Source organism: Echiichthys vipera (assembly GCF_963691815.1).
Source record: "Echiichthys vipera genome assembly, chromosome: 17".
In the NCBI taxonomy this organism is placed as follows: domain Eukaryota; kingdom Metazoa; phylum Chordata; class Actinopteri; order Perciformes; family Trachinidae; genus Echiichthys; species Echiichthys vipera.
In genome coordinates, this window is record NC_139842.1 from 22,867,102 (window position 1) to 22,893,947 (window position 26,846).

Sequence of the window (26,846 nt, forward strand, 5' to 3'; positions counted from 1 at the left end):
TGGTCTCCCCTTCTTTGGGGACCAGAAATCCAACTCGGATACAAGCTTCTAAGCGGGTAACTCTTCCCTACACATACCTCTTTTCCAACAAAGTACTTCCTCATGAAAACAACCACAAAACAACTTTTAAGTACAAACAAAAAGTCAATAAAACAGCATTTAAATGGACAAACAATCACTTTCACCACTAAAAAATAACAAACAACTTCAGAAGCTGTGTATAAACCTTAAAAAGGAGTTTGAAAAATAACCATGTCAGCAGGAGGGCTAACTCCTCAGGCCTGGACTCTGCTGTCCACTTCCATCTCAAGGAGAGAGCCCACTCCTTCGATGACAACAATGTCCAAATCCTGGACGGAGAGGACAGATGGTTTGAAAGAGGAGTAAAAGAAGCCATCTATGTAAAAGTAGAGAAACCATCGCTAAACAGAGGAGGAGGTCTGAGACACCACTTATCTCCAAGTTACAATGCTGCCCTTTCATCCCTTCCCAGGAGATTCAACACTCTAACCTCCAAGAACAACTGTTCACAAAAATCCTCCTGTGACTCCAACGACTGTTGTTAAGACTCAATAGAGCACTAAGTCCAAACCAACTTCCCACCAACGACTGCCGCTCTAACGACGGCTGTTGGCACTTGGAGCACAAAGGGTTCCAGTGACATCATTGGCCTTGTGAGAGGTTTAATACCTGGATCTCAACACCAGTTAGTTGGACCAGTCCCAGGCTGGCCCTGGTCCTGGTCCTGGTCCAGTCCCAGCCTGGTCCTGGTCCTGGTCCTGGTCCTGGTCCTGGTCCTGGTCCTGGTCCTAGTCCTGGTCCTGGTCCTGGTCCTGGTCCTAGTCCTGGTCCAGTCTCAGCTTGGTCAGATGCGTAAATGAACTGATGAAGCCTCTTGGATGAGAGGTGAAACGCTTCCTAGACAAATAACCAAGTCCAGCTGCTTTTGACTGAAATTGCTTTGGGGATAACGACGACCTGGACAAATGAGAACATTCACAGGCTTAACCATGTCGGTTGTTTTGTCATTTCGATGCTAACACTTTTGTTTAACCTTTATTTATACATGATATAATAACCATTTATCAGTGATATATAGGCCTATGTCAGTGTCCGGTGTCATGTATGTGTGTGTTATAGAATAGAATAGAAATACTAGAATAGAAATACTTTATTGATCCCAAGCTGAGAAATTGCAAAATGCTAATGTATGCTCTCTTCAGATGAAGTGTTACTGAAAGTTGTTTTGTGGTTGTTTTCATGAGGAAGTACTTTGTTGGAAAAGAGGTATGTGTAGGGAAGAGTTACCCGCTTAGAAGCTTGTATCCGAGTTGAATTTCTGGTCTCCAAAGAAGGGGAGACCATCACCCATTCAGTAGGACCAGGATGTAGTTGGATGTCCCTGAGTATTGGCACATGTGCATATGGTTGGATGGTCCTCAAGGTTTGCAGTTTAACCCAATCGTCATTCTGTTGTTTCAAATCCAGTGGAAATAACGTTCTTATGTTCTTAAAACGCAACATTAAGAACTCTGGGCTGCAAATGAACATTTAGATTACATTATCTGTCAGGTATTAATTCAATTCAATTCAATTTTATTTATAGAGACAAATCATAACAAAAGTTATCTCAGAACACTTTACAAACTAGGTAAAGACCACACTCTATGACTTATTTATGATTTACAGAGACCCAACAATTACATTATGACTTTTGAAAAAAGACCCTCATGAAAATGTAATAAATTCCCAGTAATGTAATAAGGTACTACATTATCGGTAAAAAGGTTATTACAATATCAGTCAGGATATTTTATTACATTATTGGTGAAGTTATTACATTATTGGGGTTTCTGACATCTTTGATCGAGTTAATTGAAAATGTTATTACATTTGCAGGCGTTACTACATTTTCAGGAACTTATTACATAATAGGGTGCTACAAGGCTCCATGAAATTTAAGGAGCATAAAAGCTTTTTGTTTAAAAAAAAAATAAAAATAAAACTGGTAGAAAATTTAACTCGTATTTTAAGCAATTCAGTTATGCGTCTGTAGGTGTAAGTAGTTAAAGATGTAAGGTGTTTTTTTTAAGCAATGTTTTTGTCCAGTAAACACACACTTTATAAATGTGATATGAAAGTTCTCAGAAAACTCAGACTTTACACATAAACAGGACTGTGCAAACCCACAGTGACACCATCAGCCATGATAAAACACCATGTGCTGATTATTTAAAATGTGAAGCAGTGATCTGCGCAAATCTTTCCAAGATGTACTGTATGGGAATCAGAATGAGAAATACTTTAATCATCCCGGGGGGAAATTATTATATATATATATATATATATATATATATATATATATATATATTATAACAACAAATATTATAGAGAGCATATATAAGAAAAATATAGAAAAAACAGAAACTAAATATATATAACTATACATATACTTTATATATGTATATATATGAAATATCAAAAATAAATATCAAAAATGAATATTTACAGTATGGCTGACAAAGTGCAGGCCAGTCAGTCACTTCACAGCAAAGAAGTGAATGCCAAAACACTCATTCGCCTTTAAAATCTGCAAAATAGTGCGAGTGTGGCTTCATCTATCATGCACAATAGTGTTGCTAATGCTGCAATTTATTATCATTTTCATTATCGATCAATCCACCATATACTTCCTTGATCAATCATGTGTCTATAAAATCGAGGGAAGGTTCCAAAACCCAAAGATAATAGGTTTACAGACATCTATAATTAAAAAAAACAGTAAATCCTCTCATTTTAGAAGTCAAAATCAGATTTTGTTTGACTTTCTGACTGACTAAATAACATATGCTACCATATACCTTATACAGACAAAGTTCATTATATAAGCCTGGTAGGACAGGACTAATTACTGCCAGCAGAGCAAAAGCTCAGTGTATTTACCAGTTGCGACACGTTGATAATGTTTTCACCTTTTGTGTGTGTGTGTGTGTGTGTGTGTGTGTGTGTGTGTGTGTGTGTGTGTGTGTGTGTGTGTGTGTGCGTGCGTGTGTGTGTGTGTTATCATGGAAAGAGGCAGTTTTGAGTACTTAGGTGTTTATATTTCTGTCTGTCTCTCTGACTGCAGCCAGACTTTGTCACCACAATAGTATCGCAACTGTCCAAGATACAGTTGCGGAACATTACAGGTGTGTTGAGATCAAAACAAAGGTTAAGATCAGAGATTGGTGTGAGCAGAGCAGGGTGCCGGAAGTAGATTGTTAGAGAGTAGGCAAGGGTCAACTGCATCCACCCACTTTACGCCCCTAGCCAGACATATCTTCATGGCTGTAATCTCATGGCAATATGTTGGTGATAATATTCACTTATCTAAACATTCTATTGAAAACGTTCTATTATATTAATGTTGCTTGTTTATACCTCCTTCTGTTCTGTACAGATCAATTTATTCTTAGACGACAGACGGAGCAAACTGTTTTGAAGGACTGGGGTGTCTGTGTGCTAATGTTGCACGGATTGCAGTTATGTCTGCGGGCACTGAAGTTAATCCGTCGATTGGATTGTTGGGTTCATAAAATAACATTTTTAGGGAAGGTTTTCGTTGCCACCGTACTCTACGGGGGAATTGTTGGGTCTATGTAAATCATAAATAAGTCATAGAGTGTGGTCTTTACCTACTCTGTAAAGTGTCCTGAGATAACTTTTGTTATGATTTGGCACTATAAATAAAATTGAATTGAATTGAATTGAATGATTCAACAGCGGATGCGTTAGGTGGAATAATACATCATTAAGGAAAATATGTATTACATTCTATAAATGTAGCAGGGAGCAGAGCTGCAGTCCACTGCTGCGGCAGACAGCCTCATTCAATCACTCAGGGACTGGTTGAGGGGAGTGAATGTCCATGTGGGTACACAGGGAGTACACAGGGATTTGGAAAGTGTCATAGCTGATACACACCTCTCTACTGTGTGGCAATGGCAAATGGTTTACATGGCTTCTGGGTCAGAGAACTTAGCAGAATTTTGCTTAGGGCCACAGGAAGGTCAGGACCGGCTCTGCTGTAACGGCAAGACGAAAGGAACTGCAGAAGAAATTCACAGCACCACTAAAATACAGATGTTCCTACAGATACCACAGTGTATTTTTCACAACCAATATCTTTCATGACCCATGAGGGGCGTTGATGTATAAAAGAGAGTAATGGCTTGTCACAGCCTCCGTAAGTGAAACGGCCGCTTGGAGTGATATGACCCCACTGCCGTCCATCATTGCAGGTTCAGTGGGTGGCAGGGGGACAGGTAGTGGGAGAAAGACAGAGGTTGATAGAGTGAGTGACTCAGAGGAAGAGAAAAAAAGCACACAATGCACTACACTCAGCTGCACATGCACACACAAACACACACATCCTACACACAAAGTGACAACAATCATCTGTTCTGAGGCAGGCAGGTGAAGTGAGGAGTCAGTGCAGATTTTTTAACATAAGTGTGTGCGTGCGTGCGTGTGTCTGTGTGTGTGCGTGTGCGTGTGTCTGTGTGTGTATGTGTGTGTGTGTGTGTGTGTGACAGCAACACACAGTACTTCTCTCTTTGATGAATCCCCCCGTCTTTCAGTTATTGCAGCCTTGCCACTATAAACCTTTCTGCACAACAGCAGCCGTATATGATTAGTGTTGCTTTTGTATAAATTATAGTACAACTCTTTCACCAGAGGGTAGTGATTTCTCCTCTTCCAAGATGGAAATGGCCTTCCCTTCAGATGCTCTGTCCTGTCAGACCCACCAGGGGGCGCAAAAAGATCAGAAAACACGACTGGACTGTATTTCATTCCCTCAAAATAATCAAACTCGGAGACTGCAGGAGGTAGCTGCTCTTTTTTGATTCATCTTGATCCAGTGTTCACTTATTTCCCTTTAGTTTTTTTTTCTCCTCTTAGTTGTGAGTTAATTTTGTTTTCTTGGCCGTGCTCAAAACGAAACCCACGAACTATAAATCGAATTTATAATACATTATGGTATAACATGTTCAAAGACGTCTTGGACAATTGAATCATTCACACTCTTCATACAATTACATACAATCATTTCCAAATCTGAGAGTGTAAGGACGCAATAACATATCGTGTTATGATGGGTGGATGTAAAAACATAAATAACAATAATAAAATAGGTAAGCATAGTCCTCTGCTTATGTATGTAAAATATACCATACATACCTTTAGGCTACGAGAAATAAATCTTCTTGGGTAAAAATGTAGCCGTCGTTTTATAAACCTTATTATTTAACTTGTTTTTATTTTAATATACAATTCATTGTTCTGAAATATTGAATATCAAGTCTTCTGGTAGTGCTATAAGCAGCCAAATAGCGGCATCACTCCCATTCTTATTCAGCTTAACACTGAAATACGTGAGGCTCAAAGGGGAGGGGGAGCTCTGGTGGTGGTGGTGGGAAGTCGGGAAAAGAAGAAGGAGACGGAGGAAACGCAGACCTCAGACCAGCCCACCTCACCTCACCGCTCTCTCTCTGCTCCCCGTGTCCGTAGACAAATCTGACCGCGGATCAGCGCACCCGGGCTCCCTCCACACTACGAGTCACACCAACTGGGACTCAGACCAGAGGAAACCGTGTTCGTCGTCAGCCAAGTCCGCACGCCAAGACACATCCAGAGCAGAGCACGGCGAGGGAAGGGACGGTGTGATAAGACGGGACTGGAACCAAGGGAAGGCTGGTAGGACTAACGGAGGGCTTTAAGGCAAAAAAACACACACTGAGAGGCGAGAGGATAGAGGACTGCCCGGCCCCGCACAAGGAAAAGTATTACGCGAAGCTAATTTCCAACATTTTCTATTATTGGCAGCGCGAGTGTGCTCTCTCCCGAGCCACATTTATAAAGAGAGCTAGCGGAATGTAATGCTAGCAGGCTAGCTAATGTTAGCTGGCTAATTAGCTTGTCAGGCATCCAAGAGTCAGACGCGTGATCTTTATTAAAATAGGTCACTCTCTGTTCGGCGTCGTTTTACTTTGTTTGGGGGAAAAGGCTGTGCTGAACGTGCTTTGCCCACAATCCGGGCACACTCATAATGTTCTGTCTCGAATAGCTGACGCCAAGTTAAGACAATAAACAGTCCCAGCTGCCCAAATTGATGTAAACCGGTTCAGTATTATCCGTGTACGCTTTTTTTGGGAGAAGCCAGATCCATTGTGAATATCGAGCTGTGGACAATTCAAAGGGAAAAGGTAAAAACAGACTTTTGACCGGTGACTGTCTGCCGTCCAATGTTAATGTCGACCGACGTTGCATCTATAATGCTACCCGTTAGTCGGGGAATAATGGAGAGAGACATCGATACAGCAGCCGGACCTCTTGCAAACGCGGCCGGGGGCCCAGCAGCTGTCCGAGCGATGAAGCGAGGGGACCCGGAGCCCGACGCTCAAACAGCCGCTGCCCTGACTGACTTAGCCGGAGCGGAGTGCAAAAGACCAAGGATAGACGGCACCGGGAGCGTTGTTGACATTGGACAGGTATGAATGCGATTCTAACAAGTACATTATATCTGTAACTGTTTGGTTTCCGTCTGAGCTTCATGTGTGCAGCACTGTGACAAAGTATCATCTGCCCTCTCCTTTCTCCCTCCTCAGTAAAAGCTTTTGTTCCCAAGCATCAGCAGGGACTCGTGATAATGTTATGACAGGCCCCCCTTTTCTCATCTACAACGTAATCATGCATCATTGCAGCAAATGGAAAACCCTTGAAGTCCAACCAAAAAGGTGTAGTGATAGTAGAAATCTGCCTTGCTGCTTGCTTGAAATGCTGTGGCTGTGCTCCTGGAGCTGCTCAGTGAAGGGAGCATGACTGAGCCAGACAAAGGTAATATGATACAGGCTCCATTGCTATGACAGGCAGCAGCACAGCAAAGATCAGACCCATCCGTCATGCCTGTCTTCCAGAAAGTAGCCCGGTGCTGTCTCACACTGTATTTTTTTGTGATATACATTGATGAAATCAGTCAGAGCTGTGATGATGATTTAAAGTGAGTCATGGCATCAAATCCTGAAACACACCGCATGTGCCATTTGTGCTCCATGTTTCTCTCCCCCCCCTGATTGTCGCTAGGTGTTAAAATAGAGAGGCAGACATGGATTGGGGGAGGGGTCACTACAGCGACAGACAAAGAACAGAGCCTTTTGGTGTCGGCTGAAGAAGCAAGGGGGCTCAAGGGGGCCCTCCTTAACACAGGTCTTCCCTGCTTTCATGACTCGACTGCTGAGACAGCATCGGCAACCATTCCTGCCTCTGCCGGGCTAATCTGTGTATATTACAGTAAACCAGCCAAGGCACGGGGTGCACCTCTGACGCTCGCTCTCTCTGGATCTATTACTGTTTATTTCTCTCTCTCTCTCAAACACATGCACTACACTTTATTCTTACACCCACACATGCTTTGAAGTGTCCATAATCCAGCAGCACAAGGGAAAATTTTAGCTGACGTCTGGTGTTTTAATCCGGTGAAACAGCACTAACAGTAGTCGAAGGGCAGGCAGACGGAGTTTGAGGTCATCTGCAGGTAATTGAATCCAGGGGAACTGGTAAAATACTTTAATTGGCTGTGCGGCTGACCTGCCACAGTGACAAATAGGGCCCTCGTAATGCTTTGATGCTCAGCGAGCTTCACAGAGGATGGATGCTGATGATGGGGAAAGGTTAAAGCCCGCCGGCAAAGATGATGTGACAATGAGCAGCGTGGCATTGGGAGGATTCTCGCTGCCCATCAGTTGTATCGATCGCTGGGCACTGGGGGGTCAGGCTGGAAATAGGAGGGAGAAGAGCAGAGATGGGGAGGTGGGGTGAGTTGATGGATGGAAAGTGATACACACAGGAATATAGGGGGGGCAAGGAGGTGGAGGACAAAGAGCAATAAAGAGCAGGGTTTGAATGGACGCAATATTCGGGTGTATTCGAGGAGAGAAAGGCGACTCGGACGGATGTGGCCTTGACGGATAAATGTGGGAGGGATAAAGGATGGAAGCAAGGAGAGAGGGGACAGAAAGGAAATCGGAGCCATTAGTTTGCATCCACCAGGGAGCATGATAAAGGATGAGAGGAACGTGATGGATGGCAGGAATGACACACTATCAGTTGGGGGGAGAGATAAGCAGGAGGACCGGCTCTGAATGTTGGATGGTCGAACAACATTTTATGCTAAGGGTGAATAAAAAAAAGAAAATGACATTGAGGGCTGTGCAGTCATGGTAGTTGCATGGCGGTCTCTCGCTGTGGCTGCGTGCATGCCCAGGATGAGGAAGAGGAGTTCAGTGGACGCTCCTATAAGTAATGCACCCAACAATTACCATAGTATTCCCATTGAGCGCCGGAGGTAGCGGAGCGCTGACCTTCCAGGCTGACTGTAAATCAGGACTGTAATAATAAATGAGAGTGCCGCCTCTTCTCCCTTTTGTTACTCCTGCTCTCCTCCCCCCACTCTGCCTCATACAAACTGCAGACACCCCCCCCCCCCCACCCGCTCCCCTCTAGCTGTCCTCTGATTTCTCCCCCAAGCATATTTCCAGATTGCTAATTGACTCCTGGTTCACAGGCTTTCAGCGTGCTACCCCCACCCTCTCCCCCCCTCCACTCATCCTCTCTGCTGCTCTCCCCCCTGCCATCTTTGATTATCTTTCCCTTTCTCTGTCCATCTCCCATCACTCAAATATATGCAACATTTATCACTGTTTTCCCACTGGCTCCACCTCTGTTTTTTATCTCGTTTTCATCCTGGTCTCCTTCTCGTCCCGTCCCTGTTATCTCTTTTCATTTATATTTTCATCCCTCTCTCTGTAGTATTGACACTTCTCCTTGAGGCAGTGCTGTGGTCCACTCAGATGCAGCGGGAGTACAGTTTATAACTCTCTCCCGGGCCAGTCTCTCTCTGTTTCGGAGAGCCGATTTGTCCTATCGTTGGCAGTAAAGAGGCTTTGTGTCACACTAACAAGATCAAAGCTCATTTAGGAGAGGGCATTAACCAGACTGATCGCTTTAACGGGCCAGAGCAAAGGGAGGGGGCCGGGCAAGGGGTGGGTTGATTTGAACGGACAGATCACTGAGAGGTTATTACCAGTAGTCCAGTTTTGTTTTTAAAAGGCTCTCCACAAGCAGCTTTCAATACATCGGGTGTTGCTTGTTTCTGAAGGACACTAAACTTTTTTGTCTGCCCAGGAACCCAATCAGAAATTTAAACCCCTTTCAAACAAGCACTGCAAACCTAAATTAATCTAGACATTAGCCGGAGGAACTGTATGTGAGAATGCAAATGTCGGGCAGAGCATCGAACAGAGTTTACCCTCCCAGCTCCATGGTACAAAGACAGTTTAATCTCTGAGTCCTTATGTGAATAGAACCGCTCATTCTCCTGTGTATGTAAGTGTGAATAGGCATGTTAATGATGTTTCTATCATGTGGGAACTTCTATCAGTAAGGGCGGTTACCAATATCATCATACAACTTCTAAAAACAGTAAGAAACTCTGTCGTTTATGGGAAAATTAGAAACCGGCTCCATTGGCGCAGTGTAAACTGCATCATGTCATCCTTTCTGCATGTTCTACCAAGGCGCCACCCCTTGAGTATCTACAGTAGGTGAAAACACGTCTGACACGGAGAATCTTTGGTTGTGTGCTACATGTGTGAAAGAGAAACTCTGAAATCGGATTCTCCTGACACTGTCTGCAGGGTTCGCATTGGTGCTGGAAATCCATGAATCGATTTATGCAACGTTGGTTTCCTTAAAATTGTCTTCCTTCTGTAGAAAGCTGTCAAGAACCATCATTTTGGTTGTTTATAGCACAATAACATCAGATTTATTGTGATGAACAAGTGCACTTAGTGTACTGAAGAAACTGTATGTACTGTATACAATTACAGTGGCGATCAAAATTAGAAAACAGATTATTAGTACTTGATTCATCTAAAATACTGTTATTTTTTACTGATCAGAATTTGATAGAATATCAGCTGTGGCTATACCACTGCTGTACTAGCATGTTTTTATAAATAACCATGGCCCTTTTAACAAAACCTTTATCATGTGGAAAAAAAACAGGTTACTGTTGTTACTGTTCTCCAATTTCGATCACTGTTTTTTTCACAAAATAAAGGTTTTTAGTTTCCCTGGTTATTAAAAAAAAACATGTTAGTACAGCGGTTGAATAGCCACAGTGGATATTCTATCAAAATATGATTAATACAGAATAACAGTATTGCAGAATTAATCAAGTATTAATAATTTGTTCTCTAATGTTGCATAAAACTGCACCTTGAAATGCTTGAAAAGTGCCTTAATTTGGATTTGGAAAAGGTGTAGGAACTCTGTGCCTGGGGTTCGTATGTAAAAATGGATTCAGTGTGTCATATTGGTCACTAATGAAAATGTATCGCTGCCAGCGGTCCCCTCCCGACCACTTGCCTTAAAAAACAGGCATCAAAGGATACTCATCTGGAGATGTCTTGATTTTTTATTTTGGTGCTGTTTGAAGAATGCACTCAAACTTTGAAATGGTTTTCAGTTATTATTAATTTGAATGAGAGTGAGACCTCTTCCTGCAGCTGTTCCTCTCTGTCCTGAGCCAACTCTCTCTCTTTCTCTCTGAAACGACCTGTGATTGGCCAAAGTCTCCCGTCACGGGCTAGATTTTCCAGAGCCAAGAGGAGGCGCAGAAGTCTGGTTGTCTCTCAGAACATTTTAATTACTATATACATACAGACATTCTCTTTATAATTTAATTATTACTACAATCATTTATTAAGTAAACCCAACAAACCGTAGTGTGATAGAGCTTTATAGAGGTGGAAGTGGCTTTTATCAGTCGGATAAACTACATCAGAACACATCAGTTTAGTCTTTTTGTTGTGCATTTATTCTTTTTTTGCATTGTTACAGATTTATACGTTTTAAAATAATGTATAGTATCACTGCTTTGTGCTCCTAATCCTTGACTGCAAAATATCAAGATCAAAAGCTATTGCTGCCTTTACTCGTAGTTGCTGATAAGGCCAGTGGTTGCATAGTTACAGTTGTAACCTGCATGTTCCTGGGCGCCCATGTGTAACTGTAGCAGGACAGTCTAAGTGTCCTTCAGAAGTCAGCCGCCTGAATTATTCACAGAAAATAATGAAAATCCACAGAAGGGGAGCAGTATAACGGAGGGCCACAGCCCGCACTAATGTGTGCTAATATTCATAAGAGAGGGTGGTACACAATCCTACCTAGTCTCACGTTATGCCCTCTGCTGCTGTTTAATGATTGCTGTTAAACTTTGAGCCGCAGCACAGCGCTCACCCTTGACTTTTGAACTGGCAACGATAAGCTAAAAATTCCCCACACAAAGTTGCCCAACACACATTTTCTCTCACTTTTCTTCTTTCTATGTATGTGTGTGTTCAGTTTCATTCACCGGGCTTTATTGTGCAACAGCCAAAGTGTAAAGGAAGAATCAGATCGATGTAAAGTAATGAAAGGCAAGATTTATATATATATATAAAAAAAAGAACCAAGACCTCTCTCTCTTGTTCTCTCGCTGTACTCTCGCAAAGCACCCTGGTTTAAGCTCCTTAACATGACACTCGCATGTTAACTCTCCCTTTATGGTCATCATGTCACCACTCCCCCACCCTACATGCCTTCTCCCCAAGGCTGCCCCCAAACTGTCACATGCGCTCCCATCTCCTCCCATTCAATTCAGTGTTTCCCTTACATGGGGTCATCTGTGATGCACCGCCACAGTGTCGTCACCGCTGCCACTGTGTCATGAATAATGAAAATTTCCATGTGAAACTTACCTGGATGCAGAACCAAGTACTTAATTAAGAGGATCAGTTGATGCGGAGTACTGATGTGACACAATATTAAATGAGTATACTAATGATGATCTGTTAGAGCATGAAATGGAAATTTCCTATACACTGGAGATGAAATTTGGAGGACAAGTTATAAATACTTGATTTATTCTGAAATAATGTTGGTTTTTTAATGTTCATAATTTGATAGAATATTCTCTGTGTCTATCCCACTGCTGTACTTGCATGTTTTTTTTTTTTTTAAATAACCAAGGCACTTCAACAAAAACCTTTATTTAGTGAAAAAAACAGTCATCAAAATGAGAGAACAGTGTTCATTGTGTCAGAAGTGAAGATTTCAACAATGCTTTCTTCTCTAGGATTCAAAAATGAACAGGAAGTGTAGAGGCCACAGCTTTGAATGACTTCAGCACATCAGCACCCACAGGACATCACTAGTTTCTCACACTGCTCTGCTTTGATCTTGGTCCATTCTGACTCACTCTCTTCCACACTTCACTAACTGGAGTGGGTTTATTAGACATTACTGTGTCACCAAGGATTTTCCAGAGATTCTCTATGAGGTTTAGATCTGGACTCTGGTCTGACCATTTCATTGTTTCAGTTTTCTTAGCTTCAAGGAACTGCTTCACCTGCTTTACAGTGTGACAGGGGAAATTGTCCTGCATGAAAATTGCAGCTGATTGGGAGACAGTTGCAGTGAAGTTTTTGCATGTCGCAGAAGGACGCTCACATAAACATTTGCATTCACCCTGAACAAGCTGTACAAGCTGTACAAGAGACTCAACTCCTGCTGCAGAAAATATCCACAAACCATGAAACTTCCTGCTCCAAATGTAACTGATTCTTCACACACTTTGGGTTCAGTCTTTCCTCAGTCCTACGCCGAATAAATATTGATCTCCAGTGTAGATGTGTGTTCTAGTTTCCGTTGTTAGGCCCTGACACATAATGCACTGCTGTGGTGCACTACAGGCTTGGCCATGACAAACTGAAATAATTGTATCTGACAGGAAACAATGAACAGCCTGTGCAGCATATCGGTGAAAGTGACAGGGCAAAAGAGGACGGACTAGTGTCGAATAGTATACGGACACTAGAAGAAAGTTATTTCAATACCCTACCGTTAAAAAAAAAGTACCTGTACTTTAACAATGACAGTGTTTTAATCAGGTGCATATCTGGGCCAGTGTGTGTGTGAAGCGCTCTGCTTCCACCATGGATATAGATCCGTCACCAAAGCATCTCCAGTAGCTTGTAAAATAGCCATATGGGGCATTGAATTTGATGAATTTACTGTTTATCAGACCACAAAAAGACAATAATCGGCTGGCTGGCGTCCCACAGGCAGGTCTAATCCAAGAACGCTCTGACTCCCCACCGGATCAGCAAACATTCCTGAGAAGTCATCTTCTGATGGCATTAACGGGGAGGAGGGACCATTGGGTGGGCTAGCTACCTCTTAGCTAATTCCTGTGCTATTGCTTTGTTATGAAACTGTGGGATAACCACGCCCCAAAAATTTGAGTATAACAGATGGAAATAAAAAGAGCTGGAAAATAAAAGGGGCTATAGGAAATTAATGTCTCCTGAAATAAATTAAAGCAGTTATTTGAAAAACTAAACTTTAAAAAAAAAACCTGTTTTTTTGACTATTACAAATCTATATTTTACATTTATTTGTGTATTTATTTATTTATTTCATAGCCATATTTATGTATTTTATGAGGAAATTAATTAGTCCAATATTGACTTAAATGGCATTCAATAGTTTTAGACAGACAGATAATTGACTGACAGACAGCTGTTCATGTTTTAAAATGAAGTAAAGCAAATACAGCACAAAGGACACATGACTAAAAGTATCTGAAGTGCTATCTGAAAGCGTTAAATGAATTAGCCAGTGCTGAGTACGAGCACTAAGAAGCTTTATTGCCGTAAACCTTGCAAGTCACAATATCAATTCTTTGAGGAACTTTATGAAAAAACAATGCAGTGTGCACAAGCAAAGGTGAACGTCTGCTTCTGCAGGCACTCCTATGTAGTTATGTATCCACGTGGGCCCACACATCAGCACCTGCCTATTTCTTAACTCCAGGTCATCTGTTGTAATTAGCAGGCGGAGAGGGGACCGTCATCAATAAATCCACCAGGCAAATACCCTGCAGCCACGTGTTTTGTCACTGTCGGACTGGGAAAGCTACCACGAATCGTGTTCACATCAGAGGCGCTCTAACACCCCTACTCTTTTAGAAAATTGCATACACTATAATGAAAAAGACAAAACGGGTAGCTGCAGCTTTCCCTTTCTGTGGGCCATCTTCGGTGTGTAAACGGTCTGAAGAAATAAGCCTTGGGCCTGAGCGGCAAAACTGCACGCTATTCATCTTCCCTCCCTTTCGGTTGTCTTTGTCTGCCTTTGTGTCCCCGCATTTTCGACCTCATCCTTTGGCTTTGATACCTTTTCGGAGCATATTGCATTGACAAATCACATCCATCACTGTCTGTCCTGTGCCCTTGGGCCTGTTCAGTTAATTTCTTCTACTTCTTTTTTCTGCATTTAACAGTGGCTCTGTTTGATCCTCTCAAACAGCGTTCATTTTGCCCCCACTCACTTGTGATTTGTTGACTTAATAGAGTTTTGCGGTTGCTTGTGATATTGGGGCGAAGAATGTCCTGAACGATTTGTTTTTCCATGTCTCCGATCTTGTGATGATAGTGAGGCTGTTAAGTCATCAGATCTCCAGCACAACTTCTTTGGGGGTGAGGGGTGTTTTTTATTTTTTTGTCAAAAGTGTCGTGACGTGTTGATGGTAGCAGGTGGGATTTGGTGATATGATTGCGACGATAATAAAGCCAAACCTCGGCACAGTCCACCTCCTTAGGCTGTTAGGCTAGGGTCCAGTGGATGCCTGCAGCAGCCCCCCTTAATTACCCTGCTCCCCTCCTCCCTCGACCCCCCCCCCCTCGCCATCTGTTGACCTCATGTCATTTTTACTTCCTTCACCACCACTGCTGCTCCTTTTTCTTCCCCTGCTCCAACCCCTTTGCTCCATCTACTCCACAACTTTTTTCCTTAACCTAAAATAGCAAGTTGGAGACCGAGCGAAAATAAACAAGAGAGACGCCCTTTAGTTTTGCCCTCCGTGGAGTCGAGAGGGAGAGACGGAGAGACACAGAGAGAGTGAGAGAGAGTTTATGTGTGTGACTGGTTTTCTGTGCTTTTGCTGATCCCTGCCAGTGCAATCTGAAGCCCTCACAGTTAGCCAGCCGGCGCCTTCAAAGGCTCCTCCTCGCTCACAAACTGTATGGAATTAACTTAATGGAAACTTGCAAAAGTGCAATACGAAAGCCCAGCTTTCAACCCCGACGGGCTTAGTGCAGCATGTCCTGTTCCTTTTTCATTTATTTATTTCAGAAAAGTATGGCTGGCATCAATGAGGGTGCCTTTTGTGTACTTTTCAAGACACGAAGGCATGTAATAGACTTAAAAGCAATGCCATGAGGCAGGGGGAGTGTGTATGTGTGTGTTTTTACTGAGTAAACAGGAGTCTCTGAAAACTAGGTATCAAGTTCAGACCCCCAAACCCTTCCCCCACCCCTTAAGAAAATATAAATCACATGGCATTCCTCACTTATGACTCATTGTCTCCATTTCGCAAATGTTTCACCGCTTTATATTTCTCTCCCCTTTCTTGGCTTTGACCGTCTTATTCCCCACATTCCTCCACCTCCTGTGTGTGTCTGCCCTTATTTTCATTATGTTCTTTCTTTTCTTCTTTCTTTCTCTTCTGTCCTACCCCCATCCATCCACCCTGCTCCCTCCTTCCCTCCCTCCGCTCTCGCAGACAGATTGATTCCAGATGTTGCTAAACTCGACCCTACTCTCCTTTCTCCTGCTCTTCTGTGTAAACTCCTCCTCCTCGTTCTGTTTCTTCTTTCCATTCTGTCCGACAGTGACTCTATAATTTGATGGTTAGTTATAATTTTGGTTTAGATTTCACTGACATTTTAGTTTCTGTAGCTAGCGCAGTGCCTTCACCCTTGTTTTGACTGCAAACGGGATAAAAACACTGCTTCTCAACAGTAATTGTGTGTATTTCTGAGTATTTGGGTTAAATGATCACATTTCCTCAGCTGCTTTGGTGAGCCAGCGCCTCCGAATGAATATAAACAGCTCCACTTTTTGGTGCACTGAAACTAGTCCTATTTGAAATGCAGTCCGCTGTTGGTAACTCCAACATGCATCTTTTTTTTATATAGAATAGGAAGAGTTTTCTCATTCCCCTTGACATTGCCCAAGGCTTTAAAGACTTGAGATTCGTGAACAGCTTCCTTATACTGCCTTTCCATCTGTGCCGCGGTGAGCACCAGCACCTCCTTACTCAGTCAGTATTTTGCTGAATATAAGCCTGTCCATTCCCCTGTAATTGCGGCGCACCAAGGAGAGCATTCCCCCTGGGGACGAGGCACGAGGGGGAAATTGGTTCCAGATGAAACAGGAAGTGGAGAGTGGAGACAAAGAAAAGGCTGTTTCAGACAGGGGAAAGGGAGGACAGCCCCCCCAAGTCTGGACACAAATACACACAGTCAGAGTTTACTGCATCAAAAGAAAAAATATTTCTTTTTCATTCTTGTCTTTTCTTTACATCTGGGCCCTTTTTTTTAACCTCTCATTCCCTGTCGGCTTCCATCTAGTCTAGACACTCCTTCGGTCCTCCATACGTCATCACCACATATGTTTTTGGTCTTAGCTAACCCGTCTCTGTGTCCTAGTCTCTCAAAGAGTGGCACTGCATGAGCTTTGATGGCTTGTCCGTGTCATTCTGCTGTCACCGTGGCCCTCTGTCTCTGTCTCTCTGACACTTGCCCTTGATTGGCTGGATGAATGGTATCAGGAAGTGATTCCCACAAGAGGCAGCTCGGGGTCAGGGCCAGGAGGTTAACTTTGTTGACACTCCTCAGAAGCCAAATCTGCCCTTCGTTCGCTAAATGGATGAGTGCATTCAGGCCGAGGGGCAGCGCATGGATTTGAAACATTTTTTCTGCTAGCCGGTCCTGCAGATTAAATGTAATGAAAACATCAGCAGTTCTATGGGACTACCTCTTCATCCCCCAACACACACACACACAGACACACACACACAGACACACACACACACACACACACACACACACACACACACACATTTCTTTCTTTCACCCCCCCTAAGACGTCTTCTCCTCCTCCCCTCCCTTCTTCTTGTGAGACTCAAGCCTCAAGGAGAGCAGAGACATGAGTCTCACTAGGCGGTCATGTTTTCTCTGCAAGGCATGCCAGCAGGCTAGACTGCGCCGGTGTCATCTCTCTTCTATGCTGTCAAAATATCATCGTTTGGTTAACTTTCACCATTGTTCCAGTCCTCCTCCAGTCCTGCTCCCCCTCTTTGTCTTTTCTTTTGCCTCCTCCTCCTCCTTACCTAGCTCTGTAGCAAACAATGGCTGTGGCACGGAGCAGAAATTAATAGTTTGGGAGAAAAGAGAGAGAGAGAGACAGAAATAATCTAATTAAAAGTAATTACTGAGCAATTAACCACAACACTGGTTTCTGGGGCAGGGTCGATGAGGGATGGGGGGACTCACCCTCTGCTAGTGGATTTTGATTGGTTAGCGAAATAGTGTGGTTCACCAGTCACGGCATCCGCACAGACTGTGGTTTACTGTTAACTTAATCACTCACGCCTCAGTCTTTTTTCTTCTGTGAAGTGTTTTCTCTCCTTGTTTGACCTCTGTTCTGTTACTGAGAATAATTTATTTTAAAAACAACCTCAAAACATTACTACAGTGCTTTATATATATATATATATATATAAAGTAATCTTTTGAGGTTTTTAAAATAGCGAGTTGTGCTTTTAGATTAGAGACAAGTTGTGACAATAATCCCTCTTGCTTTATATACTACAGACATTTTTATTAATTTCACCTGAAATGTAAAAGTTTTTGACTGTCATGCTGCATCCACTCATTTTTCAAAAGCCCTTACAGCTCTCTCTTCCCTCCTGTTGTCTCTTGCAGAACAATGAGCCTTTAAACCCTGGTTTCCATGGATACCCATCTCACAGTCAGGTAAGAGATCAGTGACAGCTTACAAAACCTCTGTAAAAATAAATCATAAAATAATGTAACAGCGAATGCTTGAGACATGCAAGTTTTCAGCCATCCAGCCCCCTTTGAACACCATGAATCAAATGTTTTTTTTCTCTTGGGATGTAAAAGAAGATATCCACTGTTGTATCATTGTACATTTGTCATTGTGAATTTTAAAACAAGAATGAAACAGAAAAATGATAGTTGCATAGTTGGTCTGGCTCCTCAGAAATTTGGAACAAAAGTAACATTGTTTGTATACAGTATAGCATACATATGCTAGCTTCCACCCTCAAACTGGCTCTGATCTGCTTGTAGCCAAATCTGGTGGTGAAGTCAGTTACAAACTGTCAGCTGGTCAAAATAGCAGAGTTTCAGATGTGGTGGAGCAAGCTAGAGAGTAAATAAAGAGAGGGGGTGCCGTTATCAGGAACAAAGCAAAGGGGATGGGAATCGCAAACCGATTTCTGTTGAGAACCGGTTACAAATTGGAATCAAAACTGGAATTATGCCTCCAAGCTTTTGTCAGTGCTGGCATATTTTTCGAAAAGTTGCACTTTGCAGAACAATGGCGCTAAAAAGTCATGCGTTTTTGCAGCTGGAAACTTGCATAAAGGAGTCACAGTGGAGAGGAAGAAACGGTCCAAAGTGTGGTGTTATAATACCAAAAGCACCGACTTTTTTTAACCATGAAAATTGATCAGGAATTGGTAAAGAATCGGACCTTCAAGCGGAATGGATAACGGCATTAGCATCAATAAAATTTTACCTGTTCCCATTTTCCATAAAGCAGTGCAACTTACAGAAAAATATGCCAGCACCGACAAAAGCTTGGAGGCATACGATTCCAGTTTTGATTCCAATTTGTAACCAGTTCTCAACAGGAATCGGTTTGCGATTCCCATCCCTTTTGCTTTGTTCCTGATAACGGCGCTCCCTCTATTTGTTTACGCTCTAGCTTACTCCACCACAACTGAAACTCTGCTATTTTGACCAGCTGACTTGACCAGCGGACTTTGCTACCAAGAAAATTGATCAGGAATTGGTAAAGAATCGGACCTATAAGCAGAATGGATAACCGCATTGGTATCTTACCACTTCCCATCCCTACAAAGCAGTGAATCAGAAAAATACAACATTACTTTTGCCATTTCATTACTACTAGAAATGCAGCTGCAGCAAGTATTTCACTGTCAATCTACTCATTCATCTTTTAAGATGCTTATATTTCCAGCTCCAAAAAAAGTCAAAAGGTTTGAAAGGAAGTACAGAGAGTCATTGCTATAGAGATGATACACCGTCTCGTCCAGTCGCGTCGGTGTTAACTGGCAGAACTGAGAATGCTACAGACTCGTCTCGTCATTCATCTTGGGTCCAAACTGGGCCTAACGCTGTAACATCATTATCGAGACAGGGCTCTTTTATTTTTCCTCTGCCGCCGCCTGTGGTAGTGTAGAAACGATGGCTCTTGGAAGAATTGATGAAAGGAAAACTGGTAGTGATTGAGCTTCTCTTCTGAAGGCTTGACCCTCGGAAAGAGAGATGTTCCTGTTTGCAGCACTGTTTCACAATACAATTTCTATCCTCTCACACTTTCTCTCTCTTTTTATGCCTCTATCCCCTCTCCGCCTGTCTGTCTTTTTCCCATTCTAAGTGTCTCTCCATGCATATTGCTCTCAGTAATGAGTGTCTTATGTGTGCAGCGTAGCGTCAGGGCAGCCGACTATTTTCCTTATCTACCTCCAAGCAGCAGAGCACATTGAGCTGTGTGTGTGTGTGTGTGTGTGTGTGCGCGCGCGCGAGAGTGAGAAAGGCCTCTATATCTGAGAGCTGGCATGCATGCGTCTTAGTCTCTCTTTGTGTGTGTGTGGTTGATATTAGGGATGTGTAGCTCTCTGGCAGTGCCACAGGAGGGGAGTGTTGGTCTGTGTGCCTGTTCGTCCCAGCCTCCCTCCCCAAATCACAACATGGGAGATTCTCACAGGCCTCATCTCTTCTTATGTTTGCTTTTTTTTTTTTTTTTTTTCTTCCTTTGCACGCAATCCCCGCTTTCTCCTTTCTTGGGAATACAGCTCTCAGAGTATGAGAGTGACACTTAAAGAGGACTCTGTCAGAAACTGGCTTTCAGGTTTCAATTTAATTTCCCTTCCCTTGTGTCGAGTGTTTTGTTGTTGATCTGACAGCAAGAAATAAAGATTGTGAGTGAGATCGCAGGTGAAAAAAGCATAGAGAGGATGAGGTAGAGGTAAAACAACCCACACGACAGAATCTTCCACTTTTTTTTAATCAAAAGCAACTGGAGACAGATCTAGTGACTGTTTCTGGTGTAATTGGAGACTTTTGCAGTGATTTGGAGACTCTGACGTGAACGCAGGTATCAGTCTGCAGCGACTGTCCTCAACGAGCAGCGGGTGCTGCCTTGAGCGACTTATTCAGACCATCAGGGCAAAGGGGAGAAATATATGATAAACCTAATTCATTCCCATGTGTGCCGCTCAGAGTAATCCAACAAGGCCGCTGAGGTCCGTCTCTCCCCCTCTCTTCTCTCACGCAGCAGCACTCCGCAGACACTCAGTAGGGGTGCCAGAAAGTATGCTGCCTCGACGTCCAGACTACAACGCAAGACAGAACAGAGTATATCCACTCCAGCACCCAATTTCAGAAAATACTGTTTTCAGGCTCCAATAACGGCGGCTCTGTGTGGATAGTCGGCCAAAACGATACAAAAGTTGTGCGGTTACAGCAAAACGTGTCTCCGTGTGGATGGGCCCTCATACTCCAGTCTGGGCCCAGCCTTGGTTCATCTGCTTGTCAGACAAACCCCTGGACAGAGAACACTTGTGATACGCAGTACATCTGAACTCCCCTTCTCATTAAATTCAAAGTAAATGCACACTGCTGCATTTGTTTAATAAATGATCAGTCATCCCTGCTAATGTATTCTGCCCTTGAGCCCACATATTAGGATACTCCTTCACACTATCTCCTGGTTCTCATGCAAATTTGAGCTAGCCTTGCTTAGCAGGATTGGCTTGTTCATGGCTGCAGTACATTTGTCTTGGTAATGTTGCTGCCTGGTGTAATGCATGCATGTTTGAACTGCCTGTAGGCTCCTGTGGGTCCCTGCTGCACACTGTGAGGGGTAAATAGTGTGTGAGTGCATGTACGTGTATGTTTGTGTGTGCGCCTGTGTTTGTGTAGCATGGCTATATTGACCCGTGGGACCATACATGTCATTCTCCTTTTGTTTAGGTCACAGAAATGATCAGGGTTAACCACACACACACACACACACACACACACACACACACACACACACACACACACACACACACACACACACACACACTTAAAACAGGTTGTAGAGATTACACCCTGAGCGTTTTTTATTTTCTTTTTTTAGCAATCCTGTATTTTGATCTAATTGCAAGTCATAAACCTTCACATAGGTGGATGCAATTCTCCTGTATATCCTATAAAAAAGTTGAGCGTGAACTTTGGTTTATCCATAGATGCTGTGTTTGAATTAGAAAATGAGTGTGTGGTGGATATAATCCATTGTTTGCGTCCGTGTGCGTCTGTGTGACAGCCAAAGTGCACCAGCATGAATATGATCACGGCACATCCCTGTGTACATTATGTGCATGTGTTTGTGTGTGACTGCTTGTGTTTATCACAGTGTTCAGTTTGTGTACCTAATCCTCTGATCATCCCCTATTCATCCTCTCATCCTCCTCACTTACAGCCCTAATCCTGTCATCCCAGGCTCTTTTTTCACCCAGCCCTTTATCCATTTATCCCTCTATCCCGTTATCTCTCGCTCGCATCCACTGCCCCTCTGTCCCTGCCCCCCACTCAAGCCTGGCTCCAGATTTATTTATTTTTTGCCCCTTTTCCCCCCAACACCTCCAATCACTTCTCTTACCCTCCCTCCATCCTTCTGGACCCAGTTCTAGCCAGCCTCAGCAGACGTCTGAAAGCTTGGCATCATGGCTTTTTTTCCTGCAGGGTTCTGTCCCTCCCGTATGAAAATGCGGTGCAAGGAACTGCACTCTCATCTCTGCAAATTATGCGCCTCCTAACAATACAGTGGTGGCTGAGCCCGAGCCAAAAGAAAAAGGCGCAATGCAGCGAAATACAGATTCATGTGCAGGTTGAGGTTTTAGATTCTGGAATCTGGGCTGGTGCTCCCTCAGTTCTGTGTGATGAAGGCAGCTACAGCAGAGAGATGGTGATCTAGGAGCCTACCCACGCAGCTAGCTACCTATCTGTCTACCGACTGGCCTACCTACCGCTGCTTTTTTGGAGCTGACAGGGCTGCCACGCAATAAATAAATCATCACACAAAAAAGCTGCAATGCAGTGGGGGTCGCATTCGTGTTCTGTACTCTCAGGCAGCCAGTGCGTGGATAGAAGACTGCTTCTCCTTCCTTCCTGTTCCTTTTACTCTCTCCAGGGGGTTTGAGGAGACGGAAACAACTGCTTTCTGACTTCATCTAGAAACAGGGTTAGATGGCTACATGGAAGGATGGATGCTTTGATGGATAGGAGGGACTGAGGCCGGGAGGGAGGGAAAGTTTTAAAAGAGGGGCGGGAACAAGAGGAAGCGAGGGGGAGCAGCGGGACATGTAACGCGAGTGTTTGAATGACAGACGCAGAGCAAAGAGAAGAGACTCAGGCTGTCAGGAGGAGAGAGACAGAGAAGGCCCGAGGGGGATCAGAGCAGCAGGGCCGGGGGGAACGAAGAAAAGCGAGGCAGAGAGTGACAGGAGACGAGGCTTGCGTGCTGGAGAAGTTGAAGAAGCGACACAGGCGAAGGGAAGGAGGAGGAAGAGGGAGTGAACGAGGGAGAATTTAAATGTGTGAGACAGACGTGGACTGAAGCCATCGTCAGCTCATGGTCTTAGAGCACAGACAGAGGAGAGGAGGAACAGGAGGAGAAGTAGAGACACACAGGGAAGGGGAGAGGAGTAGGAACGGAAAGTGGAGAGCTGGTCAGCAGTTGTTCCTCTAGATCGGACAATGATGGGGCTGTACTACCAAGCAATGCTGCCGGTAAGTTTGCTTTCTTTGTGCAAATGTTGGGAACTGCAAGATGAGAACTAGACGAAACAAGAGAGTATTAATGATTTTGTGCAGTTGTTGAGTTTGGCTTGTTGAAACGGTTAATAGTGCTATGACCTGTTTTTGGTTTGCTGTGTCTTGGCCCAGGTGAGGCCTTTGTCAGATATTTGGCAGTGCATCAGGGCTTGTCCCTGCAGCCCTGCTCCTTTCACTTATTAACCCTTTGCTCTCAAGTGTTTTTAATTATTTTGGAAGAAATCATGGAAATGGATTATTACTACTCTGTAGTTATACAGAAACACTTTGTCTTTGTGTCACTGGAGTGGAGACAATCTACAGAGGCATCAGTCGAGTTGCTGCTGAATGATATCATTTGTGTGACTATATTAAAACAGTTGCTAACACTGCAGCATACACTGTTTATACAGTTGATGTATGCTAGGTTGCCCTTAGCGTATGGTGGGCGTGTCTGTGCTACTTTAGCTTAGAGACAGCCCGAGGATCAGAGCTGTTCTCTGGCTCTGTTCTAGCATGTCCTGCTCTCTGGTCTTGGGTTCCTTTGGTTCCTTTGGGCCTTAAGGAGGGTGATGTTTGGAGAAACATGCACACATGGGGTAGCAACCGCTGCACGATCGCCTGGCGTGCATGTACAGCTGGCATCGCATGCTCTCGCCATGCCGACTGCGACACAGTGTCATGTTATATTTCATATGTATGTGTGTGTGTCATGTCACGTCATGCGCATAGAGATTTTGTCAAGCGCTTCAACGTTGTCATCCAAGCTGTCCATGCAGTTTAAACTCCATCCGTCTCTGGATTGAGAGAGACAGGTGCCAAGGCACAGTTGTTTTTGCGCACACACATACACCAGTTGTTGTTAGGAGTACTTTACTACCCATACCCCACCCCCCTTTCTATGGAGCCTCAGACACACATAGTTACTATTAATGAATACACAGCGACAGCCCTGTCGTTTGGTAACAGACACACCCGCTACCTCCGTTTGATTCCTTCACTTCAGGACTTCAGTGTTGACACACAACCTGCACATCCAACATCACAGCTAAAACACAGAATTACAACACAGGTGTGGACACTTACTGTTTTTTCCCTCCCCTGCAGGCTAAGGCAGCTGTAAACTAAACACATTATTCCTCTTCAAAGACAATGACGCCAAATGGACGATGGTGGTAGTAACTAGAAGGGCTTAAAGGGGTGGGAGCGTTAGTGCCATGTGGGAATGCACTTTAAAGGTGACACACCACCACTCACAATGTCCCCTGTGAACCTTTAAGGTGCTGTCCTCTATTTTGGGTGACACATGTCTATACTGTCATTTACAGTGTGGGTAAGAGTTTCTGTTAAATCCATAGCCCCAGTTCAGACTTGGCAAGTGAACAGCTCAAAGTACATCTGTTTACACCTTTCATTAGAATGCGTCTCCACATGGGTGTTGAGTGACCACTTGTGATCGGATCTCACCTCCCCCCGCGCTGTAAACACATACATTATTTCTGTTCGCTAAGACCAAATGCTTTGTTGTTTTCAACCGACGGGAGACAGCAATGTACCTAGTCTGCTGGAAATGAAAAGAAGAAGAAATCAAAACAATACAGGGTGGGTCTATTCCTTGGCTTATTCAAGGAAAACCAAATTGCCCAAGTGGTTGACACACTTATTGTATATTTCTATGGGCTTTTCAGAATTTGAGCATCATGATCAAAGTCAGCTTCCACAGAGGACATCAGTTGTAGGCGATTCCTTCAATATGGCCCACGACACATTTGCATATCGGATCTCAATGTGTCCTCCATGCATCTTGGGTGCTTTCACACCTGTGCTTGTACCTGTACTGGTCTTATTGCCAGGACTGAACCAGGCCTCAGTGTGACTTTGTTCCAGGACAGCTCACCTTACACTACCTCAAATTTAGAGCCGGTGGATATATCGGATGGAATTTATCTAAATTTAGTTTTTTGCAAGATGTGCATCTCCATCATGCACTTCAACTTATTACAATGTGCACAAAAGGTTATTGTAATTGAAAAGTAACATAGTTTATAGTTGGCTACATTAGCCATCTTGACTCATTCTACATATATATATATATATATATATATATATATATATATATATATATATAGTGTATATTTGAAAAAAGGTTGAGCTGTTCAGACAGGGTATGATCTTGTGACAGTGGGGCCATGGTTCCATAAGGAGCCTGCAAAATCACACTTCTTCATTTCACAGTTCAAAAAAACATGTTCCTAGTTGTCTGAAAACATGTGTGCTCATCCATTGCACTCGCATTTATCCACAAATTTGTACATTTTAAGTAGTGTGACTCATCAGATGCAGACGGTTGGGATAAAGCCTGCGATTGGTCGACAATTTAAGCGGACATTCTCCTTCCTATTCTATTATTTCCTCTATTTGTGTTTGTCGTTATTTTGCAAGGACACCGTCAATGCATCAGACTTTTGCATCACCCAAGAAGATTGGTGATTGGTTTAAAGAAGTACAAACAAGCCAAAGCATTTTTTCCATATCCCAGAAGGTGATCTCCTGCAGCCAGACTTTTCTCCAGCCTGACACAGGACTGTGCAGATAAATCTTGCAACGCGAGACCAGATTTCCAGAGGTGTTGCATCATCCCCATAACCCACCTGCTTAGCGCTGAGCCTCCGAGGAAGGGTGTCAAGCCTAGCCGCTGTTACACTAAGTGGTTTACAAGGCAGCGAGTGGCATCTGAGCATTTAGGCTGCCTTACTTTTCCACCTCCCTTATTACCTCCACAAGACCGCTTGGTTAGCCAGCGTATGACAACAGGCCTTCAAGGAATTTGCAAGCGATCCACACCCAAGTCTGCGTTATCTTCAGGGTTCTGTGTGTACGTCTGTTTGTGAGAATTGATCTGCACGCACATGAGAAAATGGACAGAGTTGTACAGCTGCACTCTTACAACAAATTGACACTTACCTATGTTTTGCTGTAAGTGTCGTGTAAAACAACACAAACTGCACCCAGTTTAACCATCAGTATATTTATCAAGCTTTATTCTTTATAATGATCCTTTGGGTGTTTCTTTGTGTAGAAACTCTCATGTTAGAAAGTGACAGAGAATACCCATGTCACAGAAACACATTACCACAGATTAAACACTAAACCAAAGTGCAGACTCCTCCGTATTGGTGACCTAATGCACTGTGTGATGCTACCGCACCTCAGGGTTAACTGTTCTCCCTGTGTCTTTACAGCCATGATGATATTGTCCAACACTAATACTCCTCTTACTGCCACTGCCCAAGGCTGTACGTAGTGGGCTAAGGTGTGAAAACACTTTGTTACCTCACACCAAAGCCAACGTACATATACACACACAGAGAACACACATTGGCACATTGCAAGCGATGCGATGCACAGACGTGGTGCAGTGGAGCCCTAAATGTATGCAGTATCTCTTACTCCTGCATGACAAGCAGCACTGTAACGCTGTACCTCTGCACACACTGTACCCGAGCTGACACTGCAGCAGCAAGTCAGCGCCGCTGGCTTTCTTTTTCAATTTAAGCTTCTCCTGCAGAAGTCGTGACAGCGGTGTAAAAAAATCCCAATCTCGCTGCATCTACTCAGAATTAGCTATGCAGGGTTTTGCTGCTGCAATCATATCCAATCACTCAAGTCTGGTCGGGTAAATTCCTTAAGTGTAAATGTGTGTGATGAGGCGTGAGCGATCTGGAAAAAAGTGAGCACATTAGTGCGACAGAGGTAACCATACCTCCGATACGTGAAACATCA

The 26,846-nt window shown here is 43.6% G+C and overlaps 1 protein-coding gene across 3 annotated transcripts in view; it reads left to right on the top strand.

Moving 5' to 3' along the window:
* The first annotated feature begins 5,696 nt into the window (after window positions 1-5,696).
* Window positions 5,697-26,846, top strand: part of LOC310959560 (RNA binding protein fox-1 homolog 2-like) — a 50,158-nt gene continuing 29,008 nt past the window's right edge. For 2 of the 3 annotated variants that reach the window (XM_083930945.1, XM_083930946.1), the window contains exons 1-2: window positions 5,697-6,530; window positions 17,913-17,963. In XM_083930945.1, the coding sequence (XP_083787071.1) occupies window positions 6,285-6,530; window positions 17,913-17,963 (297 nt within the window). In that variant the 5' untranslated portion in view covers window positions 5,697-6,284. Of the gene's footprint in view, window positions 6,531-17,912; window positions 17,964-22,687; window positions 23,040-26,846 lie in introns of those variants that run through there. The other variant, XM_083930947.1, reaches the window with a different exon arrangement.